The 22,879-nt window shown below is 49.7% G+C and overlaps 2 protein-coding genes and 1 pseudogene across 4 annotated transcripts; all 3 read right to left on the bottom strand.

Annotated features, from left to right (window-relative positions):
- Positions 1-107: 107 nt before the first annotated feature.
- RBFA (ribosome binding factor A) lies at positions 108-8,955 on the bottom strand. The gene is given in 9 exon segments (XM_079109035.1): positions 108-410; positions 412-463; positions 466-638; positions 1,665-1,738; positions 4,073-4,157; positions 5,459-5,571; positions 6,104-6,280; positions 6,818-6,860; positions 8,730-8,955. Coding segments are annotated over 9 exon segments (1,020 nt in total). The 5' UTR covers positions 8,894-8,955; the 3' UTR covers positions 108-271.
- Positions 1,762-4,030, bottom strand: LOC306642650 (c-Myc-binding protein-like; annotated as a pseudogene). Its single transcript has 2 exons — positions 4,008-4,030; positions 1,762-3,847 (listed from the first exon to the last, which is right to left on the bottom strand). The product of its transcript is annotated as a c-Myc-binding protein-like (transcript).
- A 1,075-nt stretch (positions 8,956-10,030) lies between the features above and the next one.
- LOC306643091 (glyoxylate/hydroxypyruvate reductase B-like) lies at positions 10,031-22,661 on the bottom strand. Of its 2 annotated transcripts, XM_079109034.1 has the most exons (6): positions 22,361-22,625; positions 19,589-19,973; positions 18,792-18,963; positions 15,993-16,171; positions 11,641-11,737; positions 10,031-10,536 (listed from the first exon to the last, which is right to left on the bottom strand). In XM_079109034.1, the coding sequence occupies exons 1-6, from the start codon at positions 22,376-22,378 to the stop codon at positions 10,380-10,382; spliced, it is 1,008 nt and encodes a 335-aa protein (XP_078965160.1). In that variant the 5' UTR covers positions 22,379-22,625; the 3' UTR covers positions 10,031-10,379. The 2 variants fall into 2 exon arrangements, with proteins under 2 accessions (XP_078965160.1, XP_078965159.1); XM_079109033.1 differs by lacking the exons at positions 10,031-10,536; positions 11,641-11,737 and adding an exon at positions 13,984-14,558 and having other exon boundaries at positions 22,361-22,661.
- Positions 22,662-22,879: the final 218 nt, after the last annotated feature.

Below are 22,879 nucleotides of genomic sequence, written 5' to 3'. Positions count from 1 at the left end.
CATCAGTGTCCGAGGCCCGACTCACTGTCTTCGCGTCTGTACAGGTCTCAATGGTAAGGCAGTCGTGTATTTTTTTGATCACACAGTGTTAAAGAAAAACAAATGACTGCTGTGCAGAACATCATGTTTAAACGCATGGAAAAGCTATCACGTTAAGCAGCAGGGAACGCACACCGTCACCCACAGCTTCAGCTCCATGGCTATCAGAAGAGCAGAAAACATGCCTCTCAGATACCTGCTCCGTCCCACAGGCACAGTCACAGCCTGGAGCCTAGCTCTGCACCTGCCCTGTTCTGCCACAGGGGCCCTGCTGTGCCCCCCGGTCCCCAGCATCTGCCTCCCACTCCTGCTCTGCTTCCTGGGCCTGAAATTCACACCGCAGAGTGCCGTCCTCGTCCTCGCCCAGCAGGACTCCTGGGGGCGCCGTCCTGGTCTTGGCAGGGCAGAGCCTTCCTTCTCCTCACCGCTGTGTGGGCTCAGCCCCCTGCTCTTGCCCCAGCAGCGCCAGGCTCAGGAGTCCTTTCTCCTTCCTTCGTTTGTACTCCATTATTTGCTTGTTGAGTGCCTCATGATCGATCCCACACAGACTCGAGTGTGCAGCAGGTCCAGGGGGGTCATGTGAAAGGGCATCAGGGTCCCTAGGGGAAAAGAGGAACCTTCACACCAAGCACAAGCCACGCCATGACCACAGTCGTCAGTATAAAATGCCACTGGGGGCATGTTCTACCCCTGCCCACGTAGGCACCTCCTGGACAGGGATGTGGGGAGGGATGTCAGGTTTTCAGAACCAGTAGCCAGCACAGTCCTGTACTGCCGCTTGGCATCATCATGAGTGCATTAAGCATGGCAGGTGTGTCAGGTAGTTAAAAGACACAGGTCGGCCTACAAGTGCCATTACTCAGGTCACTGACACACCAAAGGACAGTCCATTCTCTGAAGCAAAACCTGACCACAGACACATCACCCTCTGACCTGCCAACACTAAGCCCTGCAGGGTGTCTGAGCCCTCATGTGTCTCTCTGACTTGCCTCTTCCCCATGCTGGTTCCCTGCTGGTCAGGACGTGTGCGTTGTGGTGGCGTGGAGCCTTGGTGCTGGCTCCTGCAGGCTGGTTAAACTTGCTGGCCCTGCAGTCCACACAAGCACCAAAGATGAAGATGCTGCTCCTGTCTGGGCTGGCCCCTCCACACCCTTGTCCTCCAGGCCTGTGCCCCCCCACCAGGCTGCACTGCTTCCTCAGAGGCCTACCTGCACCCCCAGGAGCCATACAAACCCACACCTTCCTGCACCCTTGCCCTAAGGACGACTGGCCATGTAATGACCACTGTATCCTGTCGGCCTCCCCCAGCCTGCCCACCCACAGCACGGGGGCGGCGTCTGAGAGCTACAACAGGGCCTGGCACACCGCAGGCACCCCATTTAAGTGCACTGAACAACAAAGAGGCCAAGATGACAAGGTCACTTCCTCAGTGGATGAGGCACCGCAGATGCCACAGGGTCTCGCCATGTGCCGGTAGACTACTGTGTGTGGACGCCTGGGCCCAGGGCCAAGCACCAAGGGGCAACACAGGCTAGTGGGACACAGATGACACAGCCACTGTGGAAACACTGATTCTGCACCTGGGAATCTGCCCCAGGGAATAGAAACAGGTCCCCACGCATCACCTGGGATAGTCTCTTGAGGGGTGGTCTCCTCCATCTAGAGGTCCAAAGTCAGCCACTGCCAATAAACGATCAACCTGAAAAGGAAGAGCACAGTGGCAGGCCACACCTCCCACCTGCACAGAACCTCCAGTCCACAGAGGCACCAGTCACCCCTCCCCTCCTGCAGACCATGCTTCCCAGCACCCCCAGGAAGCCACAGGCCACACCTGCCCTCCACACTGGCTGCCCTCAAGCAAAGGCCAACCATGGGCCTCCTAGGTAGACTTCATCTGTACCTTCTGTAGACCTCTCAGCACTGGGGCTGTGCGAGGATCTCGTTGCTATTCGAACACGGCTTATCTCTGATAATAAGCTGAGGCTGATGTGAAACTTGTAAATGTGAGGTCTATGAATAAACCCATTAAACAATGACTGAATTAAACAACTAATATTTACTAGTGTCTAACGTAGTCTCATAAAATGCTTCCCTATGGCCACATAATTTGTGTGCCTCAGGGGAGAAGAAGCCTCTCCCAAGGCAAGGCAGCAGGTGCAGCGAAGGCTGTAGTCACACTGAAAAACACAGCGCCGGGTCACTGGTCAGCGCTACAGTGAGGAGCAAAGATGGAGAACCAGAAAAAGGGTTAGCTCTGCTGCCACCACAGACCAGGCAAGGGCCTTCCTTAAAAACTCCTTCATGTAGTTTTTTTTTTTTTCCCTTAAATAGCAGTTTACCATTTACAAATCTTTTGCGCACATTCTCCTTTGACCCTCACAACAACCCTGTGAGGTAGGCAGCACAGGCATTCTTCTCATTTAACGGACGAGGAAAGTGAATCTCAGAGCAGTTAACTGATGTGCCCAAAGGTTCTATAGTTAGCAAACAGTCTCTAGTAATATCAATCTTTGGCCTAAAAATACAGCACCCAACCTCCCCTCATACTTGCCCTACCTACTTCACAGGGATAATGAAGATAAAATGAATTCAGAACTAGAAAAATACTTTGAGGGGAAAAAAGTACTATATAATTATACCCATCATTGCCCATGATGTATGGCTCATTCCTCTTCTCACTCCACTTTGTACATGAACTGGAATTTTATATTACTTCTGTGCTCACCTAAGCAACTAAATAAGGCAGGGTAATTATGTGATCCTGTTTAAAGTTTTATATATATTACAATCAGGGTAACTGCATTATTAAGCAAATTGAAAAACAAATGGGCTAAATGTGCAACTAGGACCCAATAAAGCACACAGCAAAGCAAGGTAACATTATCAGATAGGACATGATTGCAGAGAAGGAAAATGTGGTGTCAGAGTTTAAACTGGCACACACACAGTTATCTAAGGCAAAGTGGTGGCAAAGAAGAGTTACTTGTTCTGCATTATATAAACGAGAGAAGATGATTCGTGGGAACCCATGCAAAAGCATCTTGTCACACAGATCTCTCCAGCTGCATAAAGAGAATATAAACACTGTCATCTTCATTGTGAAGAATGATTCTATCTATGCTCACATCCTGAACTAAACCAAGGAACACCTGCATGCTAATCTTCCTGGGCTAAAATCCAACTAGTACCATTATTCCTAATCAGACTAATAAATAGATATCTTTTAAAGTAATGAATTAGATGGCTGTATAATTTTTTTCAGGATTTACTTTGGATTCTTCTGCTTTAAGACCCAAAGCAAGTTGTATTGAGTTTTTATTGGTGATTCTAAGTATATATGTGTTTATAACAGTTAAAGTGTGATAGGTGAATTCAACATATTAAAAGAGTTTTATAGCATCTGTTCAGAAAAGGTTATATACTATACAAACTATTCAAGTCATACAAAACCATTTTTTCAGTGTCTTTTCAACTGAGAAGAATTCTATTCAGCATGATTCTCCTCCTGAGGTGGATCATACTGAGCAAGGTTTGCTTTTAGTTTTTATTTTCTCCTACAGTAGCTTCAGATTTCTCTTTCATTTCTGCCAATTCTAAGCAGAACAACTCTATTTCTGGATTTTCTGGGGTAGCAGCTCCTAAGTGATGCTTTAAAAAATCCAAAGCACTATTAGGTTTCTATGGATCTTCAGATAAAGCTACCAACACTTTGGTCAGCGTGTCCAGCACCCCTGACTTCTCCAAGTACCTCTGGAACTGCTCGCGCTTCGAGTCGGCGGCCTCCCACACTCCCCAGCCACGCCACCTCCTTCATGAAGTTTTAAAACCACATTATCGGGCTGGAGTGGTGGCTCAGTGGTAGAGCCCTTGCCTAGCATGTGTGAAGCATTGGGTTCGATTCTCAGCACCACATAAAAAAGGTATTGTGTTAAAAAAAATCTGCATCATCTTTTGAGTATTTAAAATACAACAAATTTAAAATTCTACTCATGTAAGTTTGTAACATAAAAGGGCAATTATTCATAAGCCTTACCTCTGCCAGAGCTGCGTTTTTCCTGTCTTGAATGAATACTATTGGCGGCACGTTCCTCAGGGTCTGCTGGGACATCAATAGGTGCCTAAGGAGAGGGGAGACTGTGATTCTGGACTCCACCAGGGCACTAGTGGAGAGGCTGGGTGCGCAACACAAGCTACATGGAAATCCCAGATGTGCTCATCTCTTACTCAGAGGTGATCTTTAGACCCCGCCCAGCACATGGGGTGGGGGACAGGGCAGGAGGGTCACTGGAGCCCAGGACTTGGAGGATAGCCTGGGCAGGGCAGAAAGACCATGTCAAGAGAAAAAATAAAATAAAAACAAGAAAGATGAAAATATCAGCCCAGAAGTTCCTGCACTGAGCTGCCTATTACAGAAAAGTGCAGAATGCACTGTAACCAATTCCTCTAACACATCAGAGAGTTGATGAGCACCAGTCTGAACAGAGCACCTCCTGGGCCCTGGGCACCAGGGTCTGAGCTCTGAGAGCCCATCTTGCACTCAGTGGACAGTCCCTGGCTTGATTCTACTCTCAAGTCCTAGATGCTGGAGAGGAATGGTCTCTGCATGGCTCTGTCATGAGACACAAACATGTGCTACCATGCCAAGCCTAGCTGTGGCCAACACACCCAAGTCGCAGCAACAAAGAATCCAAGACACCAACCAGCAGGTCCTCTGCAGCTGACTACTCGGTGGTCTCTGGCATGCTGAGGGATCTTCCCCAAACGTGGCCAGCAGTCTCATACACTGGTCACCTGTATGGCACTGGGTCAGCAAGTGACCCAGATATTCAGAACACTGATGCACTCTCTCAGAACCAACTGGAGCACTCAGAAGCCATGAGCTTAGTGGTAGATGCTGATTTTTCTCAAATTTTGATTTTCAGCACCTTGCTGCTGTGAAGGACATGGCCAGCTGCTCACTCTCAGGTAGCAGCTTGCCTTACTCTTCTTTGAGACAGTGTCCACCACACACCCACCCTGAACAGCCGGCTACTCCTGCGCCAGCTCAGGCACTGGCCCCCACCACGTCACAGACTGCACTCAGAGCAGGCCCTGTTCGCTCCGCTGCAGGGCCTGCGGCACGTTTCACCATGGGCATCACCACAGTGCTGGCAAGGAGCTCCAGGGACAAAGGCAGAAACATTCCTCTGTCACAAGAACAGTCTTAACCTCTGCACGTCCCTAACGCACCTCCAGATCCCTAAGCAACTGAGCTGAAAGTTGACTACATCACATCCTACACACAAATGTGAACTGTACTTTAAATTCAAGAAAATTTCCCCAGAATTTTCCTTAAAAGCAGAAATTCTTCATGAGAAACTTACAAGGGCAATAGCCCGGTGACCTGGGTGCCAGCAGGAAGGAAGGACAGGGCCCTCACCTCATATGAGCCGCACTCCTCTGCAGGGTGGCATCCGTGCGCTCGTTCTGGTCTGCGGAGAGACTCGCCTTCCAGTAGACGCGGCAGGCTGAGCAATCTGGAGTCAGCGAGACCTGGACCGCACAACAGGCACACCTCGGCTTACGCCACAGCTTACAGGCTTCCTCAGACACCAGTTTCCTTTACCCTCCCACCCGAGAGCCGTGATCCCTCAGAGGCCAGCTCCTGCTGCCACAGAGCACGCAGGGCAGGTGGGACCCCGACGCCCCCTTCCCCAGACCTGCCTGCAGTTGGAGCCCTGCACTGGCCTTGCTGCCTCTCGCAAGATACTGACTGGAAACACGGAGCTGCTCCTTCTCCTTTCAGTTCACACCCTCTAGGGGGATCCGAGAACCTTCCTGTCTTTATGACTAGCAGAGGCAGGCGTACCACACCCTGGCGCCTCCTCAGGCCTTCTTCTAGGGTCAGGCAGCGTGCACGTGCTGCTGGGTCATTGGTGGCAGACTGGCTGCCTCTAACCAGCATAGGCACCCCTTGTCTCCAGGACTCCCTATCACTCTGCAGCCCCAAACCAAGGCCGTGGGAGTGAGGAGGCCAAGTGAGCTGCTGCATGGGCCATCTTCTCTCCTCTGGCCTGTCCTCTACCTTGGAGATCTCCACATTCAGGTTGTAGACTTCCTGGCTCACTTCAGGGCTGCTCAACAAATCCGTCAGCGCTTTGTAGAGGAGGCCATTCAGGGCCCGCAGGCGCACATGGTCTTCCTTCCTGGTCCTCTTTGAGGTTCTCTTGAGGAGCAAGTCCAACTTGGATGGCCTGTAAGTCTCCATTAAGAAGAAGAGCACACCTCAAGAGAAGGTTACATCTGTCACCTGTCACCAACTGGGGCTGGGAAGGGTGCCACCAACCTAAGACAGACAATGATCACCCCAGTCACCTCAGCTTGAAAATAAAGTCTGTTGCTCCCTCCAAGATTAAAAGTGCTGTCAGTTTTTCTTATTTTTTTTTTTAATTTGAGGTACAATTTGCATACCATAAAAATTCACTGTTTAAGCATATACAAAATATATTTTTAGCATACATGATGTATTTTTTCTAGTTTGAACCATTTATCATATAAACTTTTATGGTACATGTTTACTAAAAACTGAATGAACACCAAAGAATTAGAATTTAATAACAGGTCATTCTAGAAAACCTCAGCAATAGTCAATTTTTATCAGAAAAGGTCAAATGCACACTAGCCGTCCCCCGCACACAGACACTCCCCTCCAGGACGGATCTGGACAGCCAGTCAGGCAAGAGCTGTGCCAACTGTAAATCTCACCCGCCATGATGAGAAGGTGCTGCTCGAGACTCACCAAGTTAGACCCCAGGGAAGGACCTTCATACCAGAACTTTTTCCTGCAAGGAGAAAGCAAAAGCCATGGTGGATAGTGTCAGCAAATTATAAGAGAAAAGCCACGTAAGCTACCTTAAGAGGCTTCACACCTCAACAGCAAAGGCTGTGCTTGGACCTGTGAGGCCATGTTAATGGGGCACAAAAGTTAGGCAGTTAATGAACAGCATGGTTGTGGAGGCAAGGCAGAAAACGATTTTAATTCAACCTTATAATTTCGACTTCTAATTCTGCCTACAGCCCTAAGGGTAGAGAAAGAGGACCTTAACTATCTCTCAAGATATACATAAACACCAAGTGGTTCCCATGGAGGGCCAGGTTGATGGTGCTGGTACAGCTATGCAATATACTGAGGCTGGACAATCATAAAGGCCAGGGGAGTCCCGCTTCTCACTTTTGGAGAGGGAGTTACAGGTAGGCAAGGCAAAGGGGTTCATGATAAATGTGGTGGTAAGCTGAGTAGGAGGCAGATTGTTACACACAAAAATGCTTATGGTTAAGCATATGTATAAGGGGGCTGTAAGCACACATTTTTTTACTTCACAGCTGAGAGGCCCCAAAGACAGACATGCCAATGGAGCACGCACACCAGGCACCCAACCCATGGTGCCACTTTCCAAGAATCAGGGTTCCTCAGAGAAAGGGCTGATTCTAGGGCTGTGGCATGAGAACAGGACATATAAAACGAACCTGGCGTACCTTGCAGCATCAGAAAGTAAGAAAGTGCTAAACATGCATGCAGAATCCCACCTGATAGGGATTTCAAAGGGACAGAGACACTGAGAGGGCTCCTAATGGCCAAAGTTACAACAATAAGAGCAAAGTCAAGTCACAGTGGATTATAATCCAAAAATCCACACTGATATGAGTGAATTAACAAATGGGAAGAAGAGATGCACTTTCCACGCAGAATTCCAAATAACTTCTGAGCACAATTCTCTCCTCCTTAGGCAGGTGCTTTGCATACTGACTTCCTCTCAAAAAGGACAGTATGGAAGGTGGGGGAAGATTCACTGCTCCGGAGAGACATCTGACAAACACCCAGTCAGGTGATCAGCACCAAAATCAACAGCGATAGCTGTGTGAACCACACACACGCTTGATGTGATGAAATCGCCTCCGAGGCTCCTCTCCAAATTCCACAGCCCACACACAATCACAAGGAAACACCAGACAAACCCCAACAGAGGGCACACTACAACCAGCCCAACTGTGCTCTTCAAACCAGTGTCAACCACAGGGAGAGGCTGAGCAACTGCTGGTCCTGAGGAACCAGAGAAGACGGCTGAATGTGGCGTGGATCCTAGATGCGGTCAGGGATAAGGAAAAGGATAGGAATGGACTAAGGAAATGGGAAAGGAAGGGGCTTGGCAGACAATACCGCATGGCTACCTGTTCACCTCCTGCGACACACCAGCTATGCTAAGGTAAGGCGTCAACAAAGGGAAACCAGGGCCAGCACAGGGGAACTAGGAACTAGCTTTGCAATCTTTCTGTAAACCTAAAACCATCTTTAAAGTGGTTTATTAAACAAAACAAGAGGTGCAGACCTGCGATCCCAGCTACTCCAGACGCTGAGGCAGGAGGATCACAAGTTTGGGGTCAGACTGGGCAACTTAAATGAAACCCTGTCTCAAAATAAAAAAATAAACAAAACCAACAAACATACACCCACCACACTTGGCAAAAACTGAAGTGGTGTGAAAATAAAATCGTCTTACTGTACTCAACATTAAAAGCTAACATGACAAGCTTCATTCGCCAAATTCGGGCCACACAGAAAAGGCGGCATTCATACGGAAAGGCGTCCATCCCCCGCAGAACACGTGTCACCCGGGTGGACGCTCGTCCCCGCAGCCAAACACCGCGCACACCTGGTCTTCGAAGCAAACTTCTTGAGCAAGTTCTTGCTGCCACAGGCAACGGCAGAGCCGTGCAGGCTCCGCGTGCGCGCGGCAGGGAGTGCGGCCTCGCCGCGGCCCCGCAGCAACAGCAACCCCGCTCCGGGGCCGCACAGCCGGCGGGCGGCAGCCCACATGCCCTGGAGAACTCCGCGGGAACCAGGGGGCGCAGGACCGCCGGGCGCCGGGCAGGGCCAGGCGGCGGGGCGCGGGGCGCGGCGACGTTGGGGCGGGGCGACGTGGTGCGGACGCGGACGACGTGACGCCCGGGCGGGCGGACGACGGGGTACCTGGCCCGGCGGCTATTGGAGGTTCGGGCAGGCTGGTGGGCGGGGTGCGGACGTACAGGCTGCCGATTGGCCTGAGGACGGCAGGGTTGGGCGGGGCGAGGGCGGGCGGTCCCGCCTACTCAGTCTGCGTGCTGGAAAGTAGGAGCTGCACAGCCGGCGGCTGGGTGCTGCAAAGGTCGTGACCTGCACGTCTCAAAAAACCGAAGGGATTTTGATGGTTTTTCACCGTGTTTGAGGAGACGGACATTCTCAACGTGATTAACACCGTTCAGTGTGCAAATGTGTTGAAGCATCACATGGTACCATTAATATGCAGTTTGTTTTTATGCATCCTAGTAAAAATGGATTTGTGTAGACAGGTTAAAAATAGCACAAAACTGACAGAGGGAGCGCTGCTGAAGTGAACGAGAAGGCTGGTACGTGGAAACCGGCCGAGAGAGCCGCAGAAGGCGGGTCGGGTGGATAGGGAGGCCCTCCCGCACCGAACTGGCAGGTTGGACGGCGGGGTGGAAGTGAGGCCTCCCTGAATGATCCCGCGGGGTGGACGGGGAGACCCTCCGCCTGCCAGCTGCGAAGGGTTCATTTTTCTTCCCGTTTCTACAGCCAATTTATTTGCTCCTGCCATAATACTTCTTTCCTGTAATGCTTCTTCACTTGCCCATCTAGACAAAGACAAGGCACTTGTCTATCTAGGCACTTCCAAAAGGAAGTGTGCTCATCTGGATCCCATAATCCTGGCCGTTCTCAACAGTCCCTGCAGGCGACTGACGGCCCAGGCACGTCCCTCCTTCCTCCTGCCTCCTCCTTGACGCTGCCCTCCCCAGCTGCAGATGCTGGTTGGCGCCCCTCACTGCAAAGTACATCAGAGAGCAGACCTTGCCTTGTTTCCTGTGGTAGCCACAGCTCGGAGAACATGGCAGGCAGCCTGAGAGGTTCTCAATAATTACCTATTGGATGACTGAAAGAAATAAACAGTGATCTAAGTATCAGGGAGAATATATAATCCAAGAAGCTATCCGAATTTAACAAAATAGAAAGTAACATAGCCCACTAGATTTGCAGATCTAGTCCAGGGTTTCAATTTAAATTCAAATCAAAACTAAGCCTAGGATCTCCTTTAAATTCAGCTGACTCTAGACAAGCGGGATGGAATTTCCCTCAGGAAGAAGTGAGAGGATGGAAGCGAAGCATGCAGTAAGCCTTCCATAAACGCTACCTATTAAAGATTACCCAGCCCAGACGACTTGAAGCTGGTCTGCATGATGGACGTGACAAAAGCACACAGAAATACAGTTTTCCCCTTCAGTCTGCTGGGCTTCTCAGTCCACACAAGTCACTTAAGTAGCACTTCGTTAGGAACAGGAAAGCCATGGAGAGCTGCCAGGATGCTTTCAACCAGATCTCTCATTATTTGCTCCCTGGCTTGGTGAGTTGCACCTCCAATGTGAGGTGTGACAATGATGTTCTTCAACTTCAACAAGGGATGATCTCTGAAATACACATTAATTAGGAAAACCATTGAGTTGTTTGGTCTGTAATTTCATATTCTGGCTTCACCTTCCCTGTGAAACCAGGGTTTTGCCTCCCTGAGATAAGAAGTTTGCAGGGTGCCTCAGGCACACTCAGAATTACACCAACACATACCCAGCACTCAGCTAACCCTAGTCCAGCAGACCCAGAATTTGGGGGTACAAAGCATGTATCCTAATCGCACAGAGATCATTAGCACACAATGTCATACATGCCTGCTTGATGAGACACTGACCTGCAAGGTGGAAAAGGGCTTTAGGGGAGGCCAGGACTGGTCTGCCATCATGGGACAAAATGAATTCATTTTTAGTGAGGAGTGGCATTCAGAGGGGAGATTTATCCGCTAGAACTAGCAGATTAAAGGGAGTTGACTTCCAAGAGGAAGGCACAGGATGGAAGTCAGCATGGAAAGGGGATGAAGTAGAGTGAAGTGGGTCAGGAAGACTTCAATTTGATGGGTAGCACTAGAGGCCAGCATTAGGAGTGGGTGTGACCTCACCCACAAGGTCCTGACCATTTGGATACAGCTGAAGTAGCCATGAGGGGCCACAGCCTCTTGGCCCTAGCTGCTAAGGGTCAAGGGCACACCTACAAGAGTTCTGTGGACCCCAAATCTCTTGTAAATTACTTCTGGGGCACATGTAGTTTAAAATGTTGGGAGGAGGACAGCAACCGTGGCAATGTGTCTGGGACCCCTGACTCAGGTTACAGTAGAGGGTACAGGCATTCCCAGCCTCAAACTCACAAAGATGAAGCACTGCACTGATAGGGAGGTTTGTGAAAGACAACCCATGGCCAGTGAGAAGGCAGAGATTCTGAGATCTACGTAGGGCTCACTCCTGAGCACCCTGAGCTCCCTTTCTGGGGCAAAGCTGACCCAGAGGCTGGAAAGTCTGTTGTATCCAGCAGGACAGGCCACACCCCACAGTTTCATGGCTACCTGAGGCTGCAAGGCCAACAGAAGCAGTCATCTGCCACCTTGCTACCTTCCATCCAAAAAATAAAAAATAAAAAATAAATTAAAAAAAATATATATATATATGGATTTTGTCCAATCTTGTTACCTTGGCAGGGGCTCTGGATATGTCACATCCAGCGCTGCGGCCTTAATGACCCCAGTCTGCAGAGCTTCCACCAACGCATCCTGCTCAACCAGCAGCCCTAGATGGATGAGACAACTCCTCAGCAACTACATGGGTGGTGACACATGGGAAAGGAGTTTCATCATGTAGCCGTGGCTTCAAATGTATCATTTTGTTCCAGAAACATGTTTAAAGGTATACAAAGCCTGACAAAGAACATGCGAACTTCATGCTAAAATCACATCTAAATCATGTCTAACCGATCATTAGAACAAAACCAGGCCTGAGCCCACTGTGTGCATTGCTCAGTAAGCCTTTGAATAGCCCAGCAAGGTTGATTCATGTGCAGGTGAGGTTCTGTTATTGTTTGAATGTCCCCCAAAAGCTGCAGTATTAATGCAGGAACGTTCAGAGGTAAAGTGATTGGATTGTGAGAGCTGATTGAATGAACTGACTAGTGGCGACTGTGGGCGGGTAGGGCACGGCTGGAGAAGGTGGGACACTTTGGGCATGTGCTATACGGGTGCTTCATCCTTGCGTTCCTTCCCACCCCGCACGGTTTCCTGGTCCCACCATAAGATGAGCAGCTTTCCTCCTCTAGGTACTTCCCCCATGATGTTCTTCCTCACCCTGGGCCCAAAGCAATGGACTTGGCCATCTATTAGCTGAGACCTCTGAAACTATGAGCCCCAAATTAACAATTCCTTCCTCTAAGTTTTTCTTGTCAGGTATTTTGATTACAGCAACAGAAAAGTTAACTAAAACAGAAATTTGTACCAAGAACTGTGATCCTCATTGTAACTAATCTGACCATGTGTTTCAGAAACCCTTGGAGCTGGTTGGTGGGAGCAAGTTTAGAAAAGTGAGCTGGAAAAGATTTAGAATATTGTAAGCTCAGACCAGAATGCTGATAGGATTATGGATAGTAAAGACTGGGCTCAGGAAGTTTCAGAGAGAATGAGGACTCCACTGAGAATTGCGCTAGAGGCCACTTGTGTTACATTCTGGCAAAGAACTTGGCAACATTTTGCCCATATGCCAAGACTGTGTGAGGCTGGACAAAGGTGATTAATTAATCTATCTGGTGGAGAAAATTTCAAGGCAGTAAAGCATTCAATTGGTGACACGGAGATTGCTGGCACCTTTTGGCCAGGTTTTCTGTGAGAAATGGGAAGAGAAATCAGAGCTAAAGTTTTTTGTTTGTTTGTTTGTTTGTTTTGGGGTACCAGGGATTGAACTCAGGGGCATTTGAACACTGAGCCACATCCCCAGCCCTCTTTTGTATTTTTATTTAGAGACAGGGTCTCACTGAGTTGTTTAGCACCTCCCTATCCTGAGGCCAACTTTGAACTTACGATCCTCCTGCCTCAGCCTCCTGAGCTGCTGGGGATTACAGGTGTGTGCCACCACATTTGGCCAGAGCTAAAGGATTTTTAAAAAACTTGAAATCTGGCCAGAAAAGTGCAGGTAAAGTTGGGCCAAGGAAAGTGTGCTTTGCGAAGAGATTACAGCCCCTAAAGAGAAACTAAGTACTTTGCACAGAGACAATAGAAAAAAATGACTTGAGAGCATCTCAGGAATTTACAACACCACGTCCACTCCAGGGTACAGAAAAGAAAATTTCATTGAGAAGAGATCATGGATGCTCTGCTTACACAGGAGTGCCTAGGAAGTTGATTCACCATGCTGAACCATATAGGCAATCAGAAGCTGCTGGAGCTATGATTCCAGGGGGTTCAGATACTATGCTAGCTGGCAGCAGACCTTGGCATTATCCACATGGTTCTACAGAAATGCAGGATTGCTCGAGTTAAGGGGTCATGGAGTCTTCTACCAAGATTTCAAAGGAAGGCCTGGAAGACCAGGCAACGTGTACCAGGGTTGGAGTCCCTGCAGGTTTCCCCTGAGAGAGCAATGCATGAAACTGTGAAGGTGAAGTGAAGCTGGAATGGAGTCTCCAGGAATTAAGAGACGATAGTGACGCTGTCTTCTGAGAAGAGCTGCTGGCTGTGAAGACAGCCAGGTTAAAAGAGTCCACATGCACTGCAACTGGCAATACCTACAGGGTGAGGCTGCCCAAGCCCTTTGAGACTAACGCCTTGCAGCCAGTGTCCATGCTGTATGCAGAGTCACAGGTGGAGTTAAGGGAGCTGTTTGCCAGTAGGGTTTCAGTCTTGCTTTGGCCCCATTCCTCTTTATATGCCCCTATTCCTCCATTTTGGAATGGGAATGTTTACTCTCTGCCACTGTGTATTGGATATATGTAATTTGTTTTTTATTTTTATAGGGATTCACAGCTAAGAGTTTGTCTTGAGTCCTAGCCACTTAGTATTCAAACCTCCCAGTCTTCAGTAGCCTGATGCATGAGAGGTATCTGACAATAAGCTTCCAGTCTCCAGCAAGCGTCTCAGGATGGGATTTGCCCCAACTAAAGATGGGAACTTCTGCTTCCAGGATAATCCAAGATAGTCACAGTGGCTTCCAAATGTGTTGGCAAATGGGGAACTGCAGGTGTGGGCGTGGTCGGTCGGGGGTCCTGGAGGTGGGATGCGGTTGGTTGGGCAGGGGTCCTGGAGATGGGGTGTGGTGGGTCTGGTTGAGGGGTCCTGGAGGCAGGGTATGGTCAGTCAGGCTGAGGAGTCCTGCAGGTCCTGGCTGTTGTCTCAAAATGGCAGCAGCCACGTGTAACCAAACCTGCGGGTACTGTGACAGTGGACTTCCAAGCAGCAGCAGGCAGCTGGAGATTCGCTGGCAGTCTGTGGTCAGTCTGCAGGCTACCAGTGGATGATCAGCAGGTGGACCTCGGGTGGTGGTGGGTGATGAGTAGGTGAAAGGCAAGCGATAGGCAGGCAGGAGGCAGGCAAACACAGGCAAATGGAGGATGACAGTCAGTGAGCAATCTGCACTCAAAAAGTAGTTGATATAGTAGCAGACCACAGGTGATCGCAGTGGACAAATGGCGTAAACAGCAGGGGATCAATAAGCAACAAAGACTACCTCACAGAGAAGAGATATCCTCTGCTTGAAACCTGAGTTGCGGAGTGACAAGGAACGCAGCCTCCCTCCAGTCTGCCATCTTGGATCCCCCTACTGCCTCCCAGTGGGCCCAGGGCATTCAAGTCAGTCATTTGTGGACTAAGACCTCTGAAACCCTGAGCCCCAAACAGAATTTCCTCCTGAGTTGTTCTCATCAGGCATTTCAGTTGCAGGGATGAAAAGCTGACTAAAACAGACTTGTAGGTTAAAAATTTGCCCACAACTATCCTGGACCCCAGCCTTGGTCTGACCAAAACCTGGTCCCTTCTCACTTGCATGCCATCTCCCCCAAACCACCTGGGGGGCCCAACTGAAAAACAGTCTCCAAAAGCCAAATGAGGGCTGAGATGCAGGTCAGTAGGAGAGCCTGGTTCAATCCCCAGCACCACACAAAAGTGGGGTATGAAACAAACAGAACATGATGCACATCTATATGTACAAAATAGCAGTGTGTGTGAGCACCAGAGGCCGAGGTCTGTGAGGAGACCACTGGTAGAGGGTGCTGCCCATCACAGAGTCTGTCTGTGAGCCACTGTCCTAGGTCAGGACCAGCGCACACTCCTGCCCAGAGACTATTAGAGGAAGTTCAAAATGAGGCCGAGGCTGGTCCCAGGTGTTTGCCTCCCACAGAGGCTTACGGGCCTTGATGCTACTGGTCCTGCACATTATCTCACCAAAGTTCTGAATATTCAGACAACTCTCAACTAACTCAGCACGTGCAGCTTCATGGTAAGTGCTGGTCCTTGCTTCCTGGGTGAGAGGGCTGAGCTGAGTCAGGGGGGTGCTGGATTTCTCACCATGTCCCCAGTCCCTCAGGGCGCACTGTCCAGATGCCTGCCTCAACAGCCACCCTCACATGGGCCCCCATGCCAGCATCACAAGGACACCATCTCTCTTCTTTCTAAATGTTGTGTGCATGCTGCCTCTTGGCACGTAATTGTTGGAAGGGACCACTCAGAAATTCACCCCAGGAGCTGTGTTAAATCCCCCCAGAGCATCAAACTGCAATGCCACCCCAGCCCAACAGACATCCAACCTTTGATTTGAAAGCCTCCATGTCATAGCTCTTATCCTGTTTGATTCTAACTTGAGGTTCAAAGTCGTGTAAAGACAAAACTCAGGAATATTTCTAAACAGAACACAAATTCCCCTAATTCACCTGCCACCAATCTAAATGGATTTTGTGAATTTTTTGGACCAGGGCGGCCCCTCAGGAAAAAGAGATGAGAAATGCCAAGGGCAGAGCTGGGGGCTCCCTGGCATGTCTCCTGGCCATGCTGCTTCACAGACGGGCCTACCTCTGCCAACATTGACCAGCACAGCGCTTGGCTTCATCAGCTGCAGCTCCCGTCTCCCGATCAGTCCCTGGGTCTGGGGTGTCAGGCTGGCGGCCAGCATCACAAAGTCAGAGTGCTGCAGCAGGTCTTCTAGCCTGGCACAGTAGACAGCACCTACTGCAGCTTCCTCCTCCAGCCTCCTGCAGAGAAATCACTTCCTCAGAAGTTCAACTAGATGCCCAGGTGGGTGACCCCTCCAGGGAGAAGTCTCTCAGGGGAAGTGGTGGGGGTCCCCTGGGCCTGACCCCCAGCTGGGTCCAGAAGCCCCAGAGTCCAGGCAGCATGGTTAGCACAGGAGTTTCCCCTGTGGAACCTGCTTGCCCAGTCCCTGCAGAATCACTAGGCCTAAAACCGGTGCCCCCAGACCTGCTTCCAGGGAGAGTGGAGGCTGGGCAAACACATCTGATGCCCAGAGAGGTACGGGAAAGGCCTCAAGGTGCTATCTGCTGAGTGGAAGCCAGGAAAGGCCTCAAGGTGCTATCTGCTGAGTGGAAGCCAGGAAAGGCCTCAAGGTGCTATCTGCTGAGTGGAAGCCAGGACCACAGTGTCAGTGCAGGCAGGACTCCGGCTTTTGTTTTGGTTTGTTTTGATTTCAGTCAGATTTTAACCCCTACTCTGGTCAATCCAGACAACTGATCATTCAACAAAACCCCTAAGCACCAGGAGTTGACAGTATCCCTGGTGGCCACCAGCAGCCTTTCAGATGTGGAACATGAAATGACACGATTCTTTTCTAACACAGGCAGGTGCAGCCTGAGGGAAGATGGGTACCCAGCTACCTAGTGCCCTGAACGTTGTCCCCTTCACTTGCGTGACCTTGGCATCCCTGCTCTTGCCCTCTGGTGACACTGAGATCTGAGACTACTATTCTCCATTATTCACTGTACAAACACAGTACCTGAGAAACCACTTACCATGCCTGCAAGTGTCAATTACAGAAAATTAGTTTCCCCAAATTTCTTTAAGGTCAGAAATCTATGCACTTATGAGAAGAGCTGGTTGAGCAGCTGCCCTGGGGCCAGTCCTGTTGGGTGTGGGGCAGCAGTGAAGATGTGGAGAAGCTCCACTTCTGCATCACCTGACCCAGGACCACACTCAAGCCACCAGAGGGTGGACCTGCAGGAAGAAGGGTCCCAGGGGCCTCACCAAGGAGGGGCAGGAAGGCAACCCAAGTAGAAGGAAAACCTGAGGCCACAGGATGAACCAGGAATGTCCCAGGTAGACCCACCAGGGAGAGGCAAGGTGAACAGCTCCAGGGTGGGACCCTCGGAGCCTGGTGCTGAGGGATGAATCACCTTCAGTAGGAAATGCTCACACTCCTCTTGGCCAGGCCCAGCTGGGCACAGTCCTTGATCTGGTTCTGGACATGTAATAGCCTTTCTGTGCCTTCCTCCTGCTGAGGACATGGCACTCTGGGAGCTGCAGACATCTCAGAATGGTACCCCAGAGTGCCAGTTAAAAATACCATCCTGAGAGATGGGTCCTGCAATGCTGTGAGACTGGCAGAGAGTTCCAGGAGCCCCGTGGAGACGGTGGCCTCCACGTGAGCCACCTGGCTCTAAGGAACCATCTTCCCCACAGGTAGTGGGAGCCACTCAACAGTTGTGAGCAGAAGTCAAGGCCTGGCTGGTCTGCAGAGGGTGGCCACAGGAGCACCTGAGCTGCCCCTGGGGCAGGTGCCCTGCAGTTGGGTAGGTCATGGGACAGGCTGAGCAGGCTGTGTTCTTCAGTCCATGACTAGGACAGGCATTGGGTAGTGGGGGCAAGAACTCAAGAAGGGGGAGTGTAGTGCTGTCTATAGAGATAGGAGCACTACGGGGGCACACCTGTGTCCCAGCAACACGGGAAGCTGGGGTAGGAGGAGCATAGGTTCAAGGGTGATCCTCCAGCCTGGGCAATTTAGTGAGACCCCTTTTCAAAATAAAAAGGGCAGGGGATGTAGTTCAGTGGTAAAGTATCCTTGGGTTCAAACCCCAGTATCCACCACCAAAAAAAAGAAGAAATGGGAAGTGCTATTGAGGTACTTGGCACAAGTTTATGGGCAAAAATCCAGAGTTAGTTTTGGACCTGGCCTGTGAGGAGCTGAGACCTAGAGAGTAGAGGACATACTGTGTCAGTTGAGGAGGCTGGGGTAGACAGAGGGTAGCACATTCACCCTGAGGGATGTGAGACCCCTGAAGCCATGACACACACAGGCCACCTCAGCCTCCTGTGGCTTTGCTGCACAGAAGCAGCTGAGAGAGACATGCCACTGACTCCTGTAGATTATCTACAGCGCTGAAGAGTCACACAGGCCTGAGAGCCAGGGAGAGGCACCAGCACACCTCAGTATTGATCTCTGCTTGGTGGGTGTGGATGCATCTCCTAGGATCGAAAAGTCACTTTGGAAATTAAAAAGGACTTGTGTTGTGTGGTGAAACCTTATTTCTCTCCAGTGATATTTTCTTCATGAGAAGTTACTCCACAAGAGCCACATTTCCAGGGAATCGTCAAGAAAACTCCATCCCTGGGCTGGGGATATAACTTGGTAGAGTGCTTGCCTCGCAAGCATGAGGCCCTGGGTTCAATCCCCAGCACCACAAAAAAAAAAAAAAAAAAAAAAAAAAAAAAAAAAAAAAGAAAAAGAAAAAGAAAAAAAGAAACCTCCACTCCTTCTTGGCATAAGCTTTCCTTGGAGAGGGTGGGAATCTCCTAGCCATGCTTGGACAGTCATGGCTTAAGCTCTGTTCAGCTCACCCAAAATCCATCTCTGAGTCTTACCTGCGGTTCCTGTTGTGATACAGAATCTTCATTTCAAATGCTTTGGCCCTTTGAGCAATCTTATAGCCAATGGTGCCCATGCCAATGATCCCCAGAGTGGCCCCGGACACTTCCTGCCCCGGCCAGTTTATAGGGAAGTGCACTGTGTCCGGTGAGATAGCCAACTGACAACCTAAAACATACAAGTGTAGAATTATTAAATGGCACCACTAGCAAAAGGGGCCTTTCTGCAAGCTCAAAGCAGAGAAGGCCTGGGTGGAGGCGGGTGCTCAGGCCCTCTGTACTTCTGCAGCTGGACAGCAAGAATAAGAGGTAGCTTCCTCATAACAAAACCAGACCCCCTGAGAGGATGTTCTGAAGTGGCAGCTTATTTCACATTAAGGATTTCTGGCTAGAATTTGTTTCAGGGTCTGTATTGACCAATAGCCAAGAACAAGAGAAGCCTGGCTCTTGCTTCTTCTCTCAAACTGCTTTGCAGCAGAGCTCCCTTTGGGAGAAGATACAACTGACTTCTACCACCAACCTCCTGTGGCAATCCTGAGGCTATCTTACATTTTACCCTGTTACAATGCATGAATGAGAGTTGGTGGTGGTCTCAGAGGTGGGTGGATGTGGGTCCTGACAGAAGCTGTGCATACCCAGGAGGGGCTCAATTCCTAGCAGATGAATTCTACATGCCACTCAAAGATATCAGGACCAGAGAAAGACCTATTGGCATGTTTTGAAATTATTTTAACATGTATATTATTAAATATTTATCATTTGAACCTTTGGACAACCAACAATGACAGTTTTACCTTCTACCACCCTGCGAGCTGAGGCCAGCAGCAGGGCCATTCCCAGGTCTGCTGTGGGAGTAGACACTGCATGTGGGGTGTGGGCCACCCTCACACCATAGCTAGCGATGAGCGGCAGATCCAGGTGGTCCAGGCCTGCACCTGGACTAGCAATGACTTTTAGGCAGGGCAGGCTCCCCAGTAGCTCCAGGTCGATCACTGGTCTTCCGCCCCAGATATATATAGCTTGGATCTTTTGACTGAATTCTGTTTTGTTTTCCAAAAATTGCTTCATGGTAATAAGAGTAAAGTGTTTCTGCAGCTCTCCCACATGATCCTCACATATCCTGTGAGGTCCTTCAAAGTCTGGCACCAGAACTCCAGGCAGTGCTGGGTCTCCTGCAGCCTGCAGAGACAGACATGACCTGCAGTTGAGCAAGTGTCTGCAAAAGACAGCCACAGCTCCTGCTCCAGCACATCAGGGTCACAGGGCTGGGCTTTTGTTGACTGGATAAATTCCCAGGTAGCTGAAAGACAGCCAGAGCCTGACCCGCACCCATCTCATCCTGCCTGCTCCTCCAGCTTTGCCTCAGTCTTTATTCCTGCCCTGGGAGGTGACTGAACTCCGGACTCAGAAGAGATGATCAGGTAGACCAGGGTTTGTCTCCTTTCTCTGGCTGATCACTCTCCCTCTCTCCATGTTCCCCTTTCATGCTGCCTCTGTCTCACTCTGGGGGAAAGCCTTAGGCGGTGCTGAGAGGTATTCCTGTACAGAGGCCATGTGAGCTGTGGCAGCAGATGCAATAAGGACAGCCAGCATTCACAAAGCCTGGAGCAGGAGTACCAAAAGCCATGGAGACCCTGAGCCAGGAGTACCCAGCGAGCTTCTGTGATACAATAAACACTGTGTTTCCAGTCCTAAGTGTCAGGATAATGCATGCATGCAGTTGTGGGGGAGGAGGATGCCACCTCCACCTCCCATGGAGGCAGGGAATTAAAGACAAGAGACACTGGAGCAGGTAAACAGCTTCCAACTCTTCCAATCCATGTGAACAGACGAAGACCCCACAAAAAAAGGAATAGCCAGAGGCACTGAGCCAGCCACTTCCACACTGAACTAGACAGAGTAGTGGCCAGAAGACAGGACATATCAGGGGCTTGGGCCAGGCAGTTGCCACAGGGAAGTGACGGTGCATGTGGCAGGGTTTGCCAGCATGGTTCTCTCTCAGGGAGGAAAATGCACCACCTGTCCCCAGGAGTTTTGCTTCTGCTCTTAAGGAGCAGAATTAAGGTCAGGAATATTTTGCATCTGCTATGTTCTTAAGTTGCTTTAATTCAAAATAGCCAATACATCAGGGCTGTGTATCTTGGGATGTGGTATTTTTAACTCCTTCATGGCAATAATTAAGTAATAAAACTGACCAGCGTGGTGGTACATGCCTATAATCCCAGCAGCTCAGGAGGTTGAGGCAGGAAGTTGTAAGTTCAAAGCCAGCCTCAGCAACCTAGCAAGGCCCTAAGCAACTCAGCGAGACCCTGCCTTTAAATTTAAAAAAAAAAAAAAAAAAAAAAAAAAAAAATTTTTTTAAACAAAAGGGCTGGGAATATGGCTCAGTAGTTAAGCATCCCTGGATTCAATCCCCGATGCTGACAAACAAACAAACAAACAAACAAAACCTGACCATATTTTACTGTGATAATAAAAAATATGTATTGTCTGTCAAGTGAATCAAAGTTTTAGGTTCTTTGTTACTGGTTAAATACGAGATTTTTAAACATTTGTATCCTTCCTCTAGGAAGAAAATCAGCTGCTTTCCAAGCACTGAGGTTGACAACTGTCATTTATCTTTGGGTCCCTGCAATTTGGTGGGGAAAACAAGTCAAAGAATGTTCGAGATCTGATCAAAGCTCACACCATGACCAAAGAAACACACAGGCTTGTACTTCTGACCTTTGGGAAAAGACTAAGACAGCCTCGTCCAGATAGGAGTGTCTCAGAGACTTTCACAGGGCAGCCACGGCATCCTGGGATTCTGCAACTGTGATTCTCAGTACCTCACACAGAGTGATACACTGTGCCCCTCCACACCTACCTTCATGGCCATGTGACGCTGCACCCACCTCACCTCACTGTCCATGCCACACTGTGTGGCCACTGCCCTGTCACTCTCAGCAACTGTTTGTGGGAAAGACTGAGGAGTTGTCCCCAGTCAGAAGAGACCAGCAACAGAGAGCACAGGCTCACATTTCCCTTCCAGGAGCCCAGACTCCCTCACAGGCTGGAGTCCATCTGAGGAGCCTGTGGGGGCAGGGGCGGGTGGGGTTGGGGGAGGCACAAACACACAGCCACGAGGGGCAACCACCAGCACTAGCTGCCATGGTCAGCAGTTCTGTCCACACAGTGGCCAGCCCTCCAGAGTCCTCTCCTTTCACATTGTGTGATACTGGCTAGGAACTCTGCTTTCTTCTCTTCCCTAATTTCTGCACCACAAGACCAGGAGAGGTGGGTGTCCTGCCCTGAACAGCAGGAGTAGCACCGACCTGGAGGGATGTCCTGGACTCAGAGGAAGACTCCAGTTGGCCTTCTGTGATGGGAAGTGAGAAGACAATCCATTCATTTGGAAAATCAACATATGGAAAAACCAGACTTATTAGTTTTGTTTTTGCCTAACAGAGTGACAATTCAGGCATTTACAGTTCCTGATCACTCTTCAATTTGAACTGCTAAAATTGTTTAAGAATTACTTTCTTTTCATAAGATGGTAGCTTAGTTAAAAAGAAAAAGAGCATTACCTTTGTAGACATTGCCATTAACAGGCTTAAGGCTCCAAACTCAGATTTTCTTCTTTTAAAGCCCCTGGAAAATTGAACCCAGAAAGAAAAAAAAAAAAAAAGAAACAAAAAACGTAGGCTGGACCTTCGATGGCTTCTTTCAGAGGGAAGTCAGGGGAAATGATGTAGCACTCTATGAGGAGACTCCCAGGCCAGCCAGTGGGCGGAGGTCTGGACCTGGACCCCTGAGCCTGGGGCAGCCAATCAGTGCAGCAGCATGCGCTAACGAGGGAGCAAGCACTGGGGTAAAGTACAAACAGAACTGATAAAGTCCAAGGGGGAGGGGAAGTGGAGAAAACTCTTTTTTTTTTTTTTTTTTTGCAGTGCTGAGGATTGGACCCAGGGCCTTGTGCTTGCAAGGCAAGCACTCTACCAACTGAGCCATATCCCCAGCCTGAGAAAACATTTTTAATTTAACAAAACAAGAAATGTAGACAGGTGTGGTAGCCCCTGCCTGTGATCTCAGCTACTTGAGAGCCT

The sequence above is a fragment of the Sciurus vulgaris genome (genome assembly GCF_902686455.1).
Source record: "Sciurus vulgaris genome assembly, chromosome: 13".
Lineage (NCBI taxonomy): Eukaryota > Metazoa > Chordata > Mammalia > Rodentia > Sciuridae > Sciurus > Sciurus vulgaris.
This window is presented reverse-complemented; position numbering and strand designations above follow the sequence as displayed.